Raw genomic sequence first — 18147 nt, 5'->3', positions numbered from 1 at the left:
TGACCTACCAGTGTCCTCCTCTCCAGACAGCACTCCAGCCTGCACAGCAGCTCCGTAGGCCACAGCCTCGTCGGGGTTGATGCCCCTGGAAGGCTCTTTGCCGTTGAAGAACTCCTTCACCAGCTGCTGGATTTTGGGGATACGAGTGGAGCCTCCGACCAGGACGATCTCATCAATGTCATGCTTCTTCATGTTGGAGTCTTCCAGCACCTTCTGTACAGGCTTCATGGTGGAACGGAACAGGTCCTAGCATGGGAAGAAAAAGGCTTAGTTGTGTTCTGCAAGTGCAGGTTTTCTTAAGTTAAATGTGCATATATATATACAGGTTTTGACTTATGGGAAACGGTCTTCTTACCATGTTGAGCTCCTCAAACTTGGCACGGGTCAGGGTCTCTGAGAAGTCCTCTCCCTCGAAGAAGGACTCAATCTCAATGCGGGCCTGGTGACTGGCGGACAGGGCCCTCTTGGCCTTCTCCACCTCGCGACGCAGCTTCTGCACAGCATGGTTGTCCTTGCGCACATCCTTGCCAGTCTTCTTCTTGTACAGCTTGATGAAGTGCTCCATGACATGCTGGTCAAAGTCCTCGCCTCCCAGATGGGTGTCGCCGTTGGTGGCTATGACCTCAAACACGCCGTTGTCGATGGTGAGCAGAGAGACGTCGAAGGTGCCGCCGCCCAAGTCAAACACGAGGATGTTCTTCTCGCCGTCCTTCTTGTCCAGGCCATAGGCAAGGGCGGCAGCGGTTCTGGATGAGATAAGAGCAAGACGTTATTAAGATGTTCTAAGAAAGTTTAAGTTCATCTTTAAAATCATGGTGAGTGATAAAAGATACTACACAAAGACACTTACGGTTCGTTGATGATTCTCATGACGTTCAGACCGGCAATGACTCCAGCATCCTTGGTGGCCTGTCGCTGGGCGTCATTGAAGTAAGCGGGGACAGTGACCACAGCATGAGTGACCTAGGAGAAGACAAGAAGAGGGTTAATCTCTTTCAAGCAAATAGTCATAGTTTGATACATTGCAAATTGTATGATTTTTTTTTTCAAATATTGTTACTCAAAACCCCTCATTTCTATCTGGGAATGAGTTTAGTTACCTTCTTGCCCAGGTAAGCCTCAGCGGTCTCCTTCATTTTGACCAGCACCATGGCAGAGATCTCCTCAGGAGCAAAGGTCTTCATCTGACCATTCCCAATGTCCACCTGGATATGGGGCTTACTCTTCTTATCAAGAACCTAGGAGGCAAAAGTATGGTACACTGAGCAATTTGCCTCAGAGGTGAACATTCTTAGCCACTTTTAGGTTGCAGGAATTCCACCTAAGGCTCTAAAAGCCAGGCATGGTTAAGAACCTCACCTTGAAGGGCAAGTACTTGATGTCTTGCTGCACCATGGAGTCAGCCCATGTGCGGCCAATCAACCTCTTGGCATCGAAGATGGTGTTCTCTGGGTTGGAGGTCAGCTGGTTCTTGGCAGCATCACCGATCAAACGCTCACCCTCCGCGGTGAAGGCCACGTAGGATGGAGTGATGCGGTTTCCCTGGTCATTGGCAATGATCTCCACACGGCCATTCCTGAATACTCCAACGCTAGAGAAGACAAATGCATAACGAAGACTTTACAAATTACCATCTTTGCCAAGCATACTTAATATCTTATGGGTACCATTTACTTTTTTTGAAAGTCTACACAACAGTCACAATTTCTTACCATGAGTAGGTGGTGCCCAGGTCGATTCCAACCACGGTTCCGACATCTTTGTCATCGGCAAACACGGTGGCAAACACGACCAGCAGCACGACGCACAAGAGCTGCATCTCTTCCGTCTGGTTCGTTCACCCGTTTGTAGAAATCTGAGGATCCGAGAGAATGCGGTCAAGACCAGCAGTGGCACCGCGCTGCAACGTGTGCCTTTTACAGTAACGTTACTAAAGTTAGCCACAGTTACTTTCTTAAAACTCGTACCAAAGAAATAAATAGGAAATAAGACTAGCGGTTAATGTCAGTTAGATGGGGTGGAGCCCCAGTGAGTGGCATATAACCATCAGCGGTGTTTCGGTCAGGTTCATGGTCGAGCTAACGTTAGTTAAGACGAGTGATCTTGAAAACCATGATGAAGAAGAAAAAAACGTTACTTCATCTTGCCGATGGGATGAGTTAATCAGAAATGTTCACATTTCCTCTTCTACCCCTGAACATGCTTTACTGGTGATGAAGGTTAGCTTAGCTTGCTGGCCGGTAAGCTAATGTTAGCTATCAACCACCGATAGCCGGCTTTTACATGTCGTGTCATTTCATCTGAATATTGCGTGCACATCAAAGTAGACGGTGTTTGTTACCATGTCATTGTCATACTACAGTGATGACTCACTACAATGCCTAAGAAACACAATTTACAGTCAAATGAAGTGACATCAGATGAACAAGGTTGTATGTTAGTTAGATCAGAGAATAGAGTCTCCACCTCCAAATTAGGCAATGCTTGTTTTGAAATGTAACATGACGTGAAATAGGCATGTGCTCATTTTCACATTCAATGTTAATAAATGTCCTTATTTCACTGATACAGCTGAGTCATAGAGCAGAGTACAAACGTTCATTAACACATTCCCTGCCACGCACTTTCAGCATCTTATACCATTCTCTGACAGTACTGTAAGTCTATGGAGCTGTTCACCTTCTTTGCAGGGCTATAACTTTTTTAATTGTATTGCTAAATTGACATTACTATGGCCCATTCAACATCGATTATCTATCGTTCAGGATGTAGGAACGTTATACTTTTTCATGCATACATTTATACGAAAATACCATCTAGAATATAAATATGTTTTTATCGTTTTCTGCAGTAATTCCTAGAACGTGAGATATCTGGCATAAACGCATATATAGATTATCAAATGACGTTTGTTGCCGATCCACGCTATATTAAAAATGTTAACTGTACATGATCCTAAACGTTATGACTGATCATGCACGGATGAACGGAGGGGGGGGGGGGTCGTTTATAATTCCGTGATCGTCGTTAAATTCTTTATGTAGTATGGGTGATATATAGATCAGAGCAGTTTGCATGGATAATAATAAACAAACAGGCTGAAAGTAATGTCAACGTTCTCTTACCGTTGGGCGATGAGACTGGAGCAAAAAGATCCCAGTTATTTGATGGGGATCGAGTCGATCCATTTCCGGTTTGTATAATAATAATACACGCCCAAATCATGTCGATTATTGAGTTATGGCAGCGATCCATATCCACGGTGTGTGGCTAGAGTCCCGCAATGATATGCGAGTGGCCGGACGCATTTCGGAGACGCACCGAGATCGAACCGGCCATTTCCGGGTTGGCAACTCGCCGATCATCCACCAGGGGGCAGTATTGAAGCGTTGCAGAGTTGTGCCGAGTCCCACTGCTTTAGACCAGGCTCCGTGAGGGAAATATGAATAACATGGCGAAAATATGAAATATGATCTCAATAACGTCGTACGCCGTGGATTGGCAGAATTCGCATGTACTTGAAACACGTCGTACAACGTATTGGCGCAGGATGTGTTAAAGTCTCAAAAATGAAACAACTGACAAAAAACACATTTGTTGACCACTCTCACATGAGTTCTGAGACAGTACACAAAAGACCATTTACTATGTACACTATATTTGTGTCCACCAGATGTACATGTAATCATTAACTGTATTGTACATCCTATCCCCCTGCTATGACAGCAACTGTAGTCATATCCAAACTCCTCCCCCTCCGGTCCTAGCTGATGGCAAATGTAATTTGTCAAGGCCGGAATTTCTCTCCGTCCCCCCTCCCACCACCCCCTCCCCTCGGGGTGCTCTGAGACACACAGACTCACGGCTAGTTTAGCATGTCTCAACAAATGAACATGTTTGTATTAATTAAGGGTTGTGCCATTATTGCTATGCAAATGTAATTGTGAATGATTTTCTGTAATGAGTTGTATGTGTTGTATCAAGCATCCTTGACTTCCAAGGACAACAATGTAAATAAGTCATTGGCTTTTTCGTTTCTCTCCTTGACAAAAGCAAATATGTGAAATAATGATCTGTATATGTTTTGTCTAAATAAATACATACCTACCTACCTACCTACCTACATAAACACTATACCACATACATACGGTAATACACTATAGTATAAACACAGATCAGGTATCTGCATTAGTCTGATATTATGTATATAAAATGTCTAAATAGGTTGAGGTGTGGCACTATTGCTGCTTTAATGCCCTATTGTCATCAGACAATGAGTTCACTCGCTGTCCCCAGACGTGTGGCCTTGTCAAATTGTTGGATAGCTCCCCCTCTCCACCTCCCCCAGGCAGTCGCACAGCTTCTCCAGCATCAGCCAAGCCAGTAAATAGACGGTTTCACTGGAATTGTGTTGCTAGGGAATTATAGCCTGCACCTATTTTTATTTCCTGTCAGTTATTGATATTGGCAAACAGGAAGTAAACATGGGTCCATTTAGAATGTTTATGTTGTCAAGTTGAAACCATCTATACCTTATAGAACTCTTTGATAAACCTTCCACACAGACAGACAGACAGACAGACAGACAGACAGACAGACAGACAGACAGACAGACACAGACACAGACACAGACACACAGACACACAGACACACACACACACACTGAGAGGGGGCTGGTATACATGACTGAGAGGGGGCTGGCTGGTACATGACTGAGAGGGGGCTGTGGTACATGACTGAGATGGGGCTGTGGTACATGACTGAGAGGGGGCTGGTACATGACTGAGAGGGGGCTGGTACCATGTATTGTGCATCATTGTAGGTCAAACCATTGGCGCACACACATTACACACTTCTGCAGTCCCTCCTCCCGCTGTCCCTCTCTATCTCTCTCTCTCTCCCCCTCTCGCTCGTTCTCTGCATGTGAAAACCCGTTTGAGGAAGTGTCGGGTTACACTGCACTACAACAATAGAGGGGGCGTTACTGCAGATCAATGCTATGTCGACATCACAGAAACCGTCAAATCAGAACAGTTTAGTTGAGTGAGGGAAGATCTCGTGAACTTGAGACTAGACTGATGAGTCAATATGGTAATTAGAGACACAGACCCATTGATACTAACCTGTATTACTATAAAACCATGCTAAACACAGAAACAAGTTTCAACCCCCTGTCAACTGTCAAATGATGTCAACTCAACCTGAATCAGTTTTTAATTAAAAAAAATATATAAAAAAATTATAATTTTATAAATAATTTTTTTTCTTTTTTATATCCTCAAACTAAATCCTCAATTTGAATAAAGTGATTCAAACTTTGTGAGGGTTTTTCGAACGGACGTTCGAACCTTCATTTTTAATTAAAATTCAAATTAAAAAAAGTATTCTCATTTTCTTTTTATAATTTTATATAATATATATCCTCAAACTAAATCCTCAATTTGAATAAAGTGATTAATCTGATTAAATGAGTATTTTTTCTTTTATTAAATCAACTTTCCAGCCCCCTGTCAACTGTCAAATGATGTCAACTCAACCTGAATTAACATTCAGTATTCAATATGGTCTGATATTAACATTCAGTATTCAATATTGTCTGATTCAATATTAACATTCAGTATTCAAGTAGAACAGCTAGCTAGCCGTTGTGGACACTCACCTTTCCACAGCAAAACGATAGGAAATGCACCTTGGTTGAGAAATGCAGGTTTCAGTCTATGTGTTGTAGGATAGACAGTCTATCTATCCTGTCTCAAGATGCACAATGAGATTTTGAGAGAATTGTTGAATATATATAGAACACAAATGTTGTGTTCTATATATATTCAACAATTCTAGAACATTTAATGTTCTAGATTGTTCTATTATGACATCATACTGTGACATCACAAATGTTCTAGAATGTTCTATTATGACATCACAACTGAACGGAACATGTTTGAGACCCATTTGAATAATATAAATAATATGTATGGTAAGGCTGTCCCCGAAGCCTGTTTTTAAGATTCAAACTTTGTAAATAAATAAATAATTTTTTCTTTTCTTTTTTATATCCTCAAACTAAATCCTCAATTTGAATAAAGTGATTCAAACTTCGTGAGGGTTTTTCGAACAGACGTTCGAACCTTCATTTTTAATTAAAATTAAAATTAAAAAAAGTATTCTCATTTTCTTTTTATAATTTTTTTTATATTATATCCTCAAACTAAATCCTCAATTTGAATAAAGTGATTAATCTGATTAAATTAGTATTTTTTTTTTATTAAATCAACTTTCCAGCCCCCTGTCAACTGTCAAATGATATCAACTGTCAACCTGAATTAACATTCAGTATTCAATATTGTCTGATTCAATATTAACATTCAGTATTCAAGTAGAACAGCTAGCTAGCCGTTGTGGACACTCACCTTTCCACAGCAAAACGATAGGAAATGCACCTTGGTTGAGAAATGCAGGTTTCAGTCTATGTGTTGTAGGATAGACAGTCTATCTATCCTGTCTCAAGATGCACAATGAGATTTTGAGAGAATTGTTGAATATATATAGAACACAAATGTTGTGTTCTATATATATTCAACAATTCTAGAACATTTAATGTTCTAGATTGTTCTATTATGACATCATACTGTGACATCACAAATGTTCTAGAATGTTCTATTATGACATCACAACTGAACGGAACATGTTTGAGACCCATTTGAATAATATAAATAATATGTATGGTAAGGCTGTCCCCGAAGCCTGTTTTTAAGATTCAAACTTTGTAAATAAATAAATAATTTTTTCTTTTCTTTTTTATATCCTCAAACTAAATCCTCAATTTGAATAAAGTGATTCAAACTTCGTGAGGGTTTTTCGAACAGACGTTCGAACCTTCATTTTTAATTAAAATTAAAATTAAAAAAAGTATTCTCATTTTCTTTTTATAATTTTTTTTATATTATATCCTCAAACTAAATCCTCAATTTGAATAAAGTGATTAATCTGATTAAATTAGTATTTTTTTTTTATTAAATCAACTTTCCAGCCCCCTGTCAACTGTCAAATGATATCAACTGTCAACCTGAATTAACATTCAGTATTCAATATTGTCTGATTCAATATTAACATTCAGTATTCAAGTAGAACAGCTAGCTAGCCGTTGTGGACACTCACCTTTCCACAGCAAAACGGTAGGCAAGGCACCTTGGTTGAGAAATGCAGGTTTCAGTCTATGTCAGGGCTATTCAACTAAATTGTTCAGGGGGCCACATTGTCAGAAACCCAAGGGGCCAGGGGCCGGACTGCCACGGCGCCTCCCCGTGCTATGAATATATGTACACTTGACACAACACGCAACCACATTTTCACAACTTTTATTTAAAGGGGAACTATTTTGCTATTTCTTTCACTATTTGGGCACTTTTACACAATTCCTGTGGGTTTATGGAACACCTCTGTAATATGTTTTTTTTTAATTCATTGTTTTGTATTTCTAATCAAGTACTCAAAAACACGTTTTGAGCCTGGGCTCCAACCACTGTGGGAACTGTGTGGAAACTCAGCTGATTATCATGCAGCAGTGTCTCTCTGACATCACAAATCAGCACATTTTCAGATGACTCAGTTCAGTGAGGGTGAATATTGTGAGAGGAGAATTGGAAGAATGCGCCAATATGAGAATTAGAGACATAGATCATATTAATATAAGTCCACATAGCTAGGAAACAATGCTAAACACTGAAAAAGGCCATTTATAAGATCCCCTTTAACTACATAGCAAAAGTAGTATACTTTTAAAAAAAAGTGCTTCATTTATGTGCAACAACTGCAACATCTCCTCTTCAACATTTCAATATAAAAATAAAATAAAAAACAAACAAGTGCATGATGTGCATATGAACATTCTAACATCAACACTTGAACAAAAAAACACATTTATAGTGCAGCTGAGCTTATGAAAAAGTGCTTCATGTCTGTGCAACAACAGCAAATCACAGCATCTTATTAGCACTTATTGTCGACTCTTAACTCTCAAACATCAGGGGGGTGGGGGGCAGACAGGCCTAGCCTACATACACACATCTAATGAGAGCGATTGCACTTCTTTGACTGGGCAATGGCAGAGAAAGAGGGTTCATAGGAAGTGAGGGCTACCCGCAAACAGTGATGCAAATGCTCATTTGTCAAGGAGGCATGGTTGCTTGTTTTAATGGCATTCATGTGAGAGAAACTGGATTCACAGGTGTATGTTGAGCCAAACATTGTTAGCACAGATATTGCCAGCGTTTTTATTTTGGGGAATGTCTTGACATGAATACACTTTATCCAAAATGTTGTGGTGGATTCATTCTCAAGTGCCTGCTTCAGAGCAGATGATGCTTGCATGTCAATTATTTCAAGTTGCAGGAGACCTTCATCAATGTGAAGTGATGCAAGGAACTCTTGTCCTTTTGTGGAAATAGCAGCTACATTGGCAAATGGGTTGCTCACAAAATGCATCAATTATCTGGACATGTCAAATTCATCAAATCAACTTGCAAAGTTTTCCCTCAATTTATCAATGAAATCTGTCATTAATTGAGTGACTTTTGGCTCAATTGTGCGTGTTAACGTTGACATGAAAAAAAAGTAAAAAAAAAAAAAAAAAAAAATTTAAAAACGATATTTTTTTTTTATTTTTTTTAATTTTTTTTTTATTATCATGTAATCTTTGGCGGGCCGGTCAGAATCATCCCGCGGGCCGGATCTGGCCCGCGGGCCGCCAGTTGAATAGCCCTGCTTTAGACAGAGAGAAAAAATATCCTCTGAATCTCTCTTACTGTAATGTGTGTGCATGCCTGTTTGTGTCTGTTTGTCTGTGTGCATATGTAGCAGTGCAATGATGTTATGTTATTTTCACGTAAACTGCAGATAACTTTTATTTTGAAGGAGCAAAGTGGGCAAGTTCGACTTTTGTTTTGTTGGGGGTAACTTCCTGGTTTTAGTAAATATTTATTTCAAAGCGTTGTGCTATTTATTTGTCAAACGCAACTTTATTCATTACAAGGTTCTTAGTAGGGATGTCCGATAATATCGGCCGATATTGGCATTCAAATGTAATATCGGAAATGATCGGTATCGGTTGAAATTTTTTTTCTTTTTTTTTTTTACATTTATTTAACCTTTATTTACCCAGGCAAGCAAGTAAGAACAAATTATTATTTTATTTATTGTCAAAAGTATGCATAATGTTGTGTTAATTCCACAACAATAGATATGTAATGTTAATTACCTGAAATGATTCCATATTTTTGCGGGGGAAACCCTGCATATCGGTATCGGTTGATATCGGTATCGGAAATTAAGAGTTGGACAATATCGGTATATCGGATATCGGTAAAAAAGAACATCCCTAGTTCTTAGTGTTTATAGTAGTGCTGTCAATTGATTAAAATATTTAATCTGCTTAATCACATGATTGTCCATAGTTAACTCGCGATTAATCACAAATTAATCGCATTTTCTTTTTTAAATGTTTTATAGATAGATAGATAGATAGATAGATAGATAGATAGATAGATAGATAGATAGATAGATAGATAGATAGATAGATAGATAGATAGATAGATAGATAGATAGATAGATAGATAGATAGATAGATAGATAGATAGATAGATAGATAGATAGATAGATAGATAGATAGATAGATAGATAGATAGATAGATAGATAGATAGATAGATAGATAGATAGATAGATAGATAGATAGATAGATAGATATTTTATTAATCCTTTTGGGGAAATTCATCTCTCGCAGCTCACAACAGTATACAGACATTGACCGTTCCCATACAGTTATTACACGTTATGTCTGCATCATGAATTAAAAATAAGTACATGATAAAATTCAATTAAGTCATACCCATCAATATTAATAAGAGCGTGATTAGATAAAAGCAGGTGTATAAAAACAGTGTATAAAAACAGGTGTAAAAACAGGTGTAAAAAACAGGTGTAAAAACAGGTGTAAAAAACAGGTGTAAAAACAGGTGTAAAAACAGGTGTGTGGGTCAGAGGTCAGGTCCCCCGCACTATAATACGCTGTTGTACAGTCTGATGGCTGTGGGGACAAAGGACCTCCTGTGCCACTCAGTCCGTGAGTGTAGGGAGATGAGCCGTCCGCTGCGACTGCTGCTCTGCCCCACCAGGGTGTGGTGGAGAGGGTGGTTGGTATTGCCCATGATGGCCAGCAGCTTGCTCTGCGTGCGGCTCTCCACCACGGTCCCCAGTGGGTCCAGTCTCCTCCCCACCACTGAGCCAGCCTTCTTGACCAGCTTATCCAGCCGTCTGGTATCCCTGGCCGTGGTATTACCACCCCAACAGACAGCGGCGTAGAGGAGCACACTTGACACCACTGCCTGTTAAAACATGTACAACATGTCCCCACACACATGACCTGAGCCTCCTAAGGAAGAACAGCCTGCTCTGTCCTTTCTTATAGAGCGCTTCCTCGTTAGCAGCCCAGGCCAGCTTATCGTCTAGGTGCACGCCTAAATATTTGTATGTCTGCACCGTCTCAATGTTGTTTCCCCGTATGCTGACTGGTTGCAGAGGTGGTTTCGACCTGCGGAAATCCAGTACCATCTCCTTGGTCTTTTTTGCGTTCAGGAGAAGGCCGTTCCGTTCGCTCCAGTCGCTGAAGGCTCCCACCTGGTCCCTGTACTCTCCCTCCTGTCCCTTCCTCACACACGCCACAATCGCTGTGTCGTCCGAGTATTTTTGGACGTGGCAAGACTCAGAGTTGTAGTTGAAGTCTGCCGTGTAGAGGGTGAACAGGAACGGGGCGAGAACAGTCCCCTGTGGAGCCCCAGTGCTGCTGACCACTGTCTCCGAGACACAGTTGCCCATTCTGACAAACTGTGGTCGGTCTGTCAGGTAATCTGTGATCCAGGAAGTGAAGGAGGGATCCACCCCCATCTTCCTGAGCTTGCCTATAAGTATGGGAGGTTGAATAGTATTAAAAGCGCTCGAAAAATCAAAAAACATAATCCTCACATAACTCCCCGGCTCATCCAGGTAGGAGTAGGCCCGATGGAGCATGTAGAGGACCGCGTCGTCCACCCCGATGCTCTCCCGATACCCAAACTGCAGGGGGTCAAGGGCGTGTTCAGTCTGTGGCCTCAGATGGTGTAGAAGCAGCCTCTCCAGTGTCTTCATGATGTGTGACGTGAGGGCCACCGGTCTGTAGTCGTTGAGCTCGGCCGGGCGCCCAGCTTTGGGTACCGGCACAAGACATGATGTTTTCCACAGGACCGGCACCCTCATGCCCCGCAGGCTCATATTGAAGAGCTTCTGGAGCGGCCCAGCCAGTTGGTCTGCACAGAGCTTCAGCAGCCTCGAACACACGCCATCCGGGCCAGCCGCCTTTCCTGGACGCAGTTTCCTAAGTTCCGCCCTCACCTCATCTACTATAAGGGACAAGGGGGGGGGGGGGGGGGCTGGGTGACACAGGGGGGGGGGGGGGCAGGTGACAGGGGGGGGGGGACTAGGTCACTGGGGGGGGCTAGGTGACAGGGGGTGGGGCCAGGGAGCGGAACTGCAGAGAGTGAGGAGGAGATGGTGCAGGAGGAGGAGCTGCAGCTGGAGAGGTGGGAGGGGGTGTTGGTGTGGCCTGGTCAACAGGGGCAGAGCGAGCCCTGGCTGCCGTGTCAAACCGGTTGTAGAATTGGTTAAACTCGTTGGCCTTGTCCACATCACCCTCTGCCTGGCAGTTTACCTGCTTATAGCCGGTGATGGTTTTCATTCCCCTCCACACCTCTCTGGTGTTGTTGTGCTGCAGCTTCCTCTCCACCTTCCTCTTATAGTCCTCCTTGGCCTGCTTCAGACTCCTCTTTATCTACCTTAAACAGATATTTTTCAAGTTCCAAGTTTTAATACTCTTATCAACATGAGTGTCAACAAATGCTTGCTTTATGCAGCCATTTAACACAAAAGGATGACCCTCATGCATTGCAAATGTGCATCAAATTCAAAACAGAGTGATGCACAAAATAACTTAAAAGAAAATAATAATTTAAAACAATGAATAAAGTGTGCATGAAATAATAGGAGGAAGAAAACATTAGGAACTTGTTACATTCACCCACACAAGGGCTGAGGACTCACACCCCCGCCCCCCTCTCTCTATCACACACACAGACACACACACACTCTCCCAGCGCTCTTTCTCTCTTGCCCCTTCCTCATCTCTCTCACCCCCCCTCTCTCTCTCTCTATCTCTCACTCACACACACACACACACACACACCAGTGGCGTCGCGTGGGTAAAATAATAGGGGATGCCAACATTTTTTTTATAAAAAATATATATATATATTAATATATATATATATATATATATATATTTTTTTTACTTAAGCCAAGCAGTCACCATGTACAGTATGGCTCGGCGGCCACTGCCAGTCAAACCAAGCATTCACCATGTACAGTATGGCTCGGCGGCCACTGCCAGTCAAACCAAGCAGTCACCATGTACAGTATGGCTCGGCAGCGTTACTACTATGAACAAAACAAAGCCAAGAGAACAGTTTTGAACAGTTATTTTTCCAAATAGTTAGCATACTGTAGCATTTAACCCTAGGACGCACCAATATACTAATTACTGTACTACTAGCATCATGCAACATGACACTTCACTCCTCCTTCATAGGGATGTGACTAATAAACATGACACTTCACTCCTCTACTGTAAGGACAGGGATGTGACTAATAAACATGACACTTCACTCCTCTACTGTACAGGACAGGGATGTGTCTAATAAACATGACACTTCACTCCTCTACTGTAAGGACAGGGATGTGACTAATAAACATGACACTTCACTCCTCTACTGTAAGGACAGGGATGTGTCTAATAAACATGACACTTCACTCCTCTACTGTAAGGACAGGGATATGACTAATAAACATGACACTTCACTCCTCTACTGTAAGGACAGGGATGTGTCTAATAAACATGACACTTCACTCCTCTACTGTAAGGACAGGGATGTCACTAATAAACATGACACTTCACTCCTCTACTGTAAGGACAGGGATGTGACTAATAAACATGACACTTCACTCCTCTACTGTAAGGACAGGGATGTGTCTAATAAACATGACACTTCACTCCTCTACTGTAAGGACAAGTCAGTCATGCAACTCAGTTAGCATCCAAGCTAGCCATAACGTTACATTAGTAGCTTAGCATCCAAGCTACTGTAGAAACTGCATCTTACCTGGTCAATAAACTGGTCCTCCTTGCTCCTCCTGGACAGATAGATAATATCCACAGTGGTGTGCTGTTGGTCCTCAATAAATGTCCCGCCGGCGAAAACTAAGTGGCTAATAAAGTGCTAAATGTTTGATAATAGAATACAGGATTAGTCTGAACGTGCCTGCTGTTAATAACATTTTCAATCAATCAATCAATCAATCCCGCGAGGGGATGACGTCACCTATGGTTCAGCCGTTGACACGTGATTCATGTTAGATGCCACTCCAGTAATCCCAGTGTAGACTCAAGACTACTTATTCTGCTGAAAGCCCCGTTTTAAGGTGTGGGCAGGGCTTTAGTCAGCTCGAATCTGATTGGCTAGTATTGGTTTGAGTCCACATACATGGGGAGGCTGGAGAAAGACACCTCCCCCCTGCCTCCTCTCCAGTCTCCTCTGCTGCAGTGAGCACAGTGAGTCTGACAGTGTGTTAGAGAGAGTGAGAAGGAGAAGAGGGAGACATTTAAAAAAAATAAAAATAACACATGAAAAATAATGATTTTTTATTATTATTGTAAACTATATACAAAATATATATAATTATTATTTTTTTTATTTTTTTTCATATTTCATATTTGATATTAATTCATATTTTCATAGGGAGGCCTGGCTTCCATTGGCTTCCATGAGGATTCGCCACTGACACACACACACACACACACACACACACACACACACTTTGAGTCAGAAACAAACATAGTATCAATGAGAGTATCAATAATACACCTGAGTGAAGTACAAAAATAATAATTAGGACGGCTGGGTGCTTTGCGGACATTGCGCTCGTCACCAATGCACGAGACACCGGTATCGACTCCGGCTGTCAGCGTTGCCTCAGGCTTGGGCCGGCCGTCATACTAACTCAATTGGCAGAGTTAGCGGGAGGGAAGTCGATGGGGTGGCAGGTGAAAAGATAGCAGCTGGCTGTCTCCATATGTATCGGAGGAAGCATGTGATAGACCTCAGGGCTCCCTAGAACGACCAGTAGGGGGCACATGCACGCAACGACCAGGTAGGGGAGGGGGGAATTGGCATAACGACTAAATTGGGATGGGAGGAAAAACACAGAAAAATCAGGAGGAGAAAAAGAGGATTAAAAATAATAATAATAATAATAATAATAATAATAATAATAATAATAATAATAATAATAATAATAATAATAATAATAATAATAATAATAATAATAATAATAATAATAATAATAATAATAATAATAATAATAATAATAATAATAATAATAATAATAATAATAATAATAATAATAATAATAATAATAATAATAATAATAATAATAATAATAATAATAATAATAATAATAATAATAATAATAATAATAATAATAATAATAATAATAATAATAATAATAATAATAATAATAATAATAATAATAATAATAATAATAATAATAATAATAATAATAATAATAATAATAATATTGTAATTTTTTTATAAAAAGTTAATCGTGAGTTAAAAAAAATAGTGGCGTTAATAGAATTGTGCGTTAACGCGTTAATACCGCTTTAACTTTGACAGCCTTAGTTTATAGATCATCTTTTTGGTTTGGTATTTTGTGTTTGTAAGAATTGTAAGTAATGGATTCCCCCGTTTTGGGTGAAAGTCTTACACTGCGCTAGTTTGTGCTCTTTCTGAATGGTATGCATTTATTTGCTCTGTTATGTTTTATTGTATTGCTATTAGGGCTGGGACTTTATCGCGTTCATTTCAATTAATTAACTACAGAAAAAAAGACACAACTTTTAGAATGAGAGGTAAGCAGTTAGGTAGAAAGTGGAGAGTCAAATAGATCTTTACTGAATGTGTCCCTTTGAAGCGAAGTAGAAGTAATTCTGGAAGGATTTCCCCTGCACTCATCATCACATCAGGTCTGAGACTAACGGATGGTCCATCAGTGGTTTGTTAACATATACTGCATAGTTCCTCATTTGTTTCTGGTTGGTACTTAACACATTAACTGCCACGGAGTTTGCCCGTATCATACCACTCTCTGCCACCACTCTAAGCCTATGGAGATGTTTACCTTCTTTGCAGGGCTATACGTTTTTTAATTGTATTGCTAAATTGACATTACTATGGCCCATTCAACATCGATTATCTATCGTTCAGGATGTAGGAACGTTATACTTTTTCATTCATAGATTCATACGAAAATACCGTTTAGAATATAAATATGTTTTTATCGTTTTCTGCAGTAATTCCTAGAACATGAGTTATAGGCATAAACGCATATATAGATTATCAACTGCCGTTTGTTGCCAATACAGGCTATATTAAAAATTTCAACTGTACATGATCCTAAACGTTATGACTGATCATGCACGGATGAACGGGGGGGGGGGGGGGGTCGTTTATAATTCCGTGATCGTCAGTAAATGCTTTATGTAGTATGGGTGATATATTGATCAGAGCAGTTTGGATTAATAATAATAAACAATCACGCTGAAAATGCCGTCAGCGTCCTCTTACCGTTCGCCGATGAGACTGGAGGAAAAAGATCCCACTTATTTGACGTGGATCTACTCTATCCATTTCCGGTTTGTATAATAATAATAAACGCCCAAATCATATCGATTATTGAGTTATGGCAGCGATCCATATACACGATGTGTGTGTAGAGTCACGCAACAATATGTGAGTGCCGGACGCATTTGCCCGGTGCACCGAGATCACCAGAGATCCATTTCCAGTTGTAACTCGCCGATCATCCACCAGGCGGCAGTATTGAAGTGTTGCAGAGTTGTGCAGGCTCCCACTGCATCAGACCAGGCTCCGTGAGGGCATTCTGAATACCATGGCGAAAAAATGAAATATGATCTCAATAACGTCGTACGCCGTGGAATGGCAGAATTAGCATGACCTTGAAACACGTTGTACGACGTTTTTGGCGCAGGATGTGTTAATCATTAAAACTGCACCTCCTAAAGTGAGGGGTAGTTTTGTTTTAGGGTGGATTTCCGATCAAAATGAGATTAGATTAATGTATTGTCATCATATTATATACAGCTCGAGGCCACCTGCCGCAGCGCACACACACACACACACAGGCGCAGTACTGTATAGTCTACGTCAGGGACGTGCACAGGACTTTAGAGGGGCAGGTACTCAAAGGCTCAAAGGGCACTATACCTGTGTGTGATTTAACCGAGCGTGCAGCGTGCAGCACCACTCCTCTCCCCTCCTCCTCCTCGCTCTGGTATCAACTGTGTCACACAGCTGAATCACGGATCCCTCTGATGGGTGCCCGCCCCCTCGGCTCATCGCTGAGCTCGCTCTATGCGGAAGAGGGCTGGTGCTTCAATAGACAGCGCTTGTGTTTCAGAATCTACCGGCAGAACGTGTACTGTACGCCCGCTGGACATATTAACAATAACCAGTGGTTACTAACGTTAGCGTCTCAGCTATTTCTGACCGAATTAGTCAATCATTTGTATATATAAGGACAGAATCTCATTCACAAGGACTTTGTGCACGTTTTTCACGCTGGAATATGGGGTCTAAAACGTCTATAAATATGAAGAATATGCCGTTTTCTGTATTTTTTTTCATAAAAACGCACTTCTATCAAACAAACAAGAATATAAGTGGTAAAAATTCGGAAATATTTGTAATATTTTATAGATATCTTGAGGTTAGGCTCTTAGTGGTAATCGTGGGGAAGAAAATGTTTTAAAAATATAAAACATTTATAATTATATGACATTGAACTTGAACTTGAACTTGTGCTCTAAGCCTCATGAGATCAGCCGGCGCCAAGCCTGCACAAGGGTTTTTAAGGGCCCTTTTAGGGCAGGGGGGCCCCCCTTTTTATGCTTTTTGGGGGGTTTTGGTGATCAAATATTGAATATTGAACTATAATAATCAATGCAGGAGCTCACTTATCCTTGAAAGAAACTTTTATCACTGACTTAAAAGGCCCTACATCTCCATAAATGTTCAGGGGGGAGGGAATAAGTGCTGGCTACAGACCCCAAGAAGTGCTGTATATTCTGTATTGTTTAATATAAATGCATTTTTAATTCCAATCCCGATTTGTATTTGAGATTCCCAAATCCCATCGGACTTGACTTCTTCGTGTCCCTCAATGAGTGTAATACCAGCATTCAACTGTATGCGCCACAGCGATTTCTATCATCATCATCATCACCACCCACGCTATGCATAAAATATAGGTCCGCGAAGAGGCACGCTGAGGAGGTGTGAAGTGCCACAGAACAAGTGACACTTTTTGACAATGACATCCTGAGTCGTTCCAATACAGCCCTATATATCTATTTTTCACATGTAATCATATGCTTCATTTTTCCATTATTCAATTGACGATGGACAAAGACCTCACAGGATGGCAGAGTGGGTGTAAAGTGTCACAAAACAAGCGACACTTTTGGACAATGACATCCTGAGTCGTTCCTATGTGACCAGTATAATCTTTAAACTGAACTTTGGAAGATAGCTTTATGCTGGCTCTACTTATAAAAAATGGAAATGAGCCTTTAATATCTGCAAGGCAACCTGGGGAATGTGGGCCTCAGCAGAGGGGAGAGGGGAGAGAGACACACACACACGCACACACACACAAGGAGAGAGACATAGTGTGAGAGAGAGACACACACACACGCACACACACACAAGGAGAGAGACATAGTGTGAGAGAGAGACACACACACACGCACACACACACAAGGAGAGAGACATAGTGTGAGAGAGAGACACACACACACGCACACACACACAAAGAAAGAGACATAGTGTGAGAGAGAGACACACACACACACGCACACACACACAAGGAGAGGAGAGAGACATAGTGTGAGAGAGAGACACACACACACGCACACACACACAAGGAGAGAG

At 41.1% G+C, this 18147-nt stretch overlaps 1 protein-coding gene across 1 annotated transcript in view; it reads right to left on the bottom strand.

The window, feature by feature from the left end:
- The window catches only part of LOC311240186 (endoplasmic reticulum chaperone BiP-like), a 60868-nt gene that overhangs the window by 7129 nt on the left and 35592 nt on the right, over window positions 1–18147 (bottom strand). Inside the window, exons 2-7 of the mRNA XM_084328729.1 lie at window positions 1713–1855; window positions 1360–1591; window positions 1101–1238; window positions 851–963; window positions 356–746; window positions 9–246 (exon numbers count right to left, since the gene is read on the bottom strand). Of these exons, the coding sequence (XP_084184855.1) occupies window positions 9–246; window positions 356–746; window positions 851–963; window positions 1101–1238; window positions 1360–1591; window positions 1713–1819 (1219 nt within the window). The 5' untranslated portion in view covers window positions 1820–1855. The remainder of the gene's footprint in view (window positions 1–8; window positions 247–355; window positions 747–850; window positions 964–1100; window positions 1239–1359; window positions 1592–1712; window positions 1856–18147) is intronic.

Source organism: Notolepis coatsorum, assembly GCF_963971535.1.
Source record: "Notolepis coatsorum genome assembly, chromosome: 1".
Lineage (NCBI taxonomy): Eukaryota > Metazoa > Chordata > Actinopteri > Aulopiformes > Paralepididae > Notolepis > Notolepis coatsorum.
Note: the sequence above shows the minus strand (reverse complement) of the source record. Positions and strands in the feature narration are given on the sequence as shown.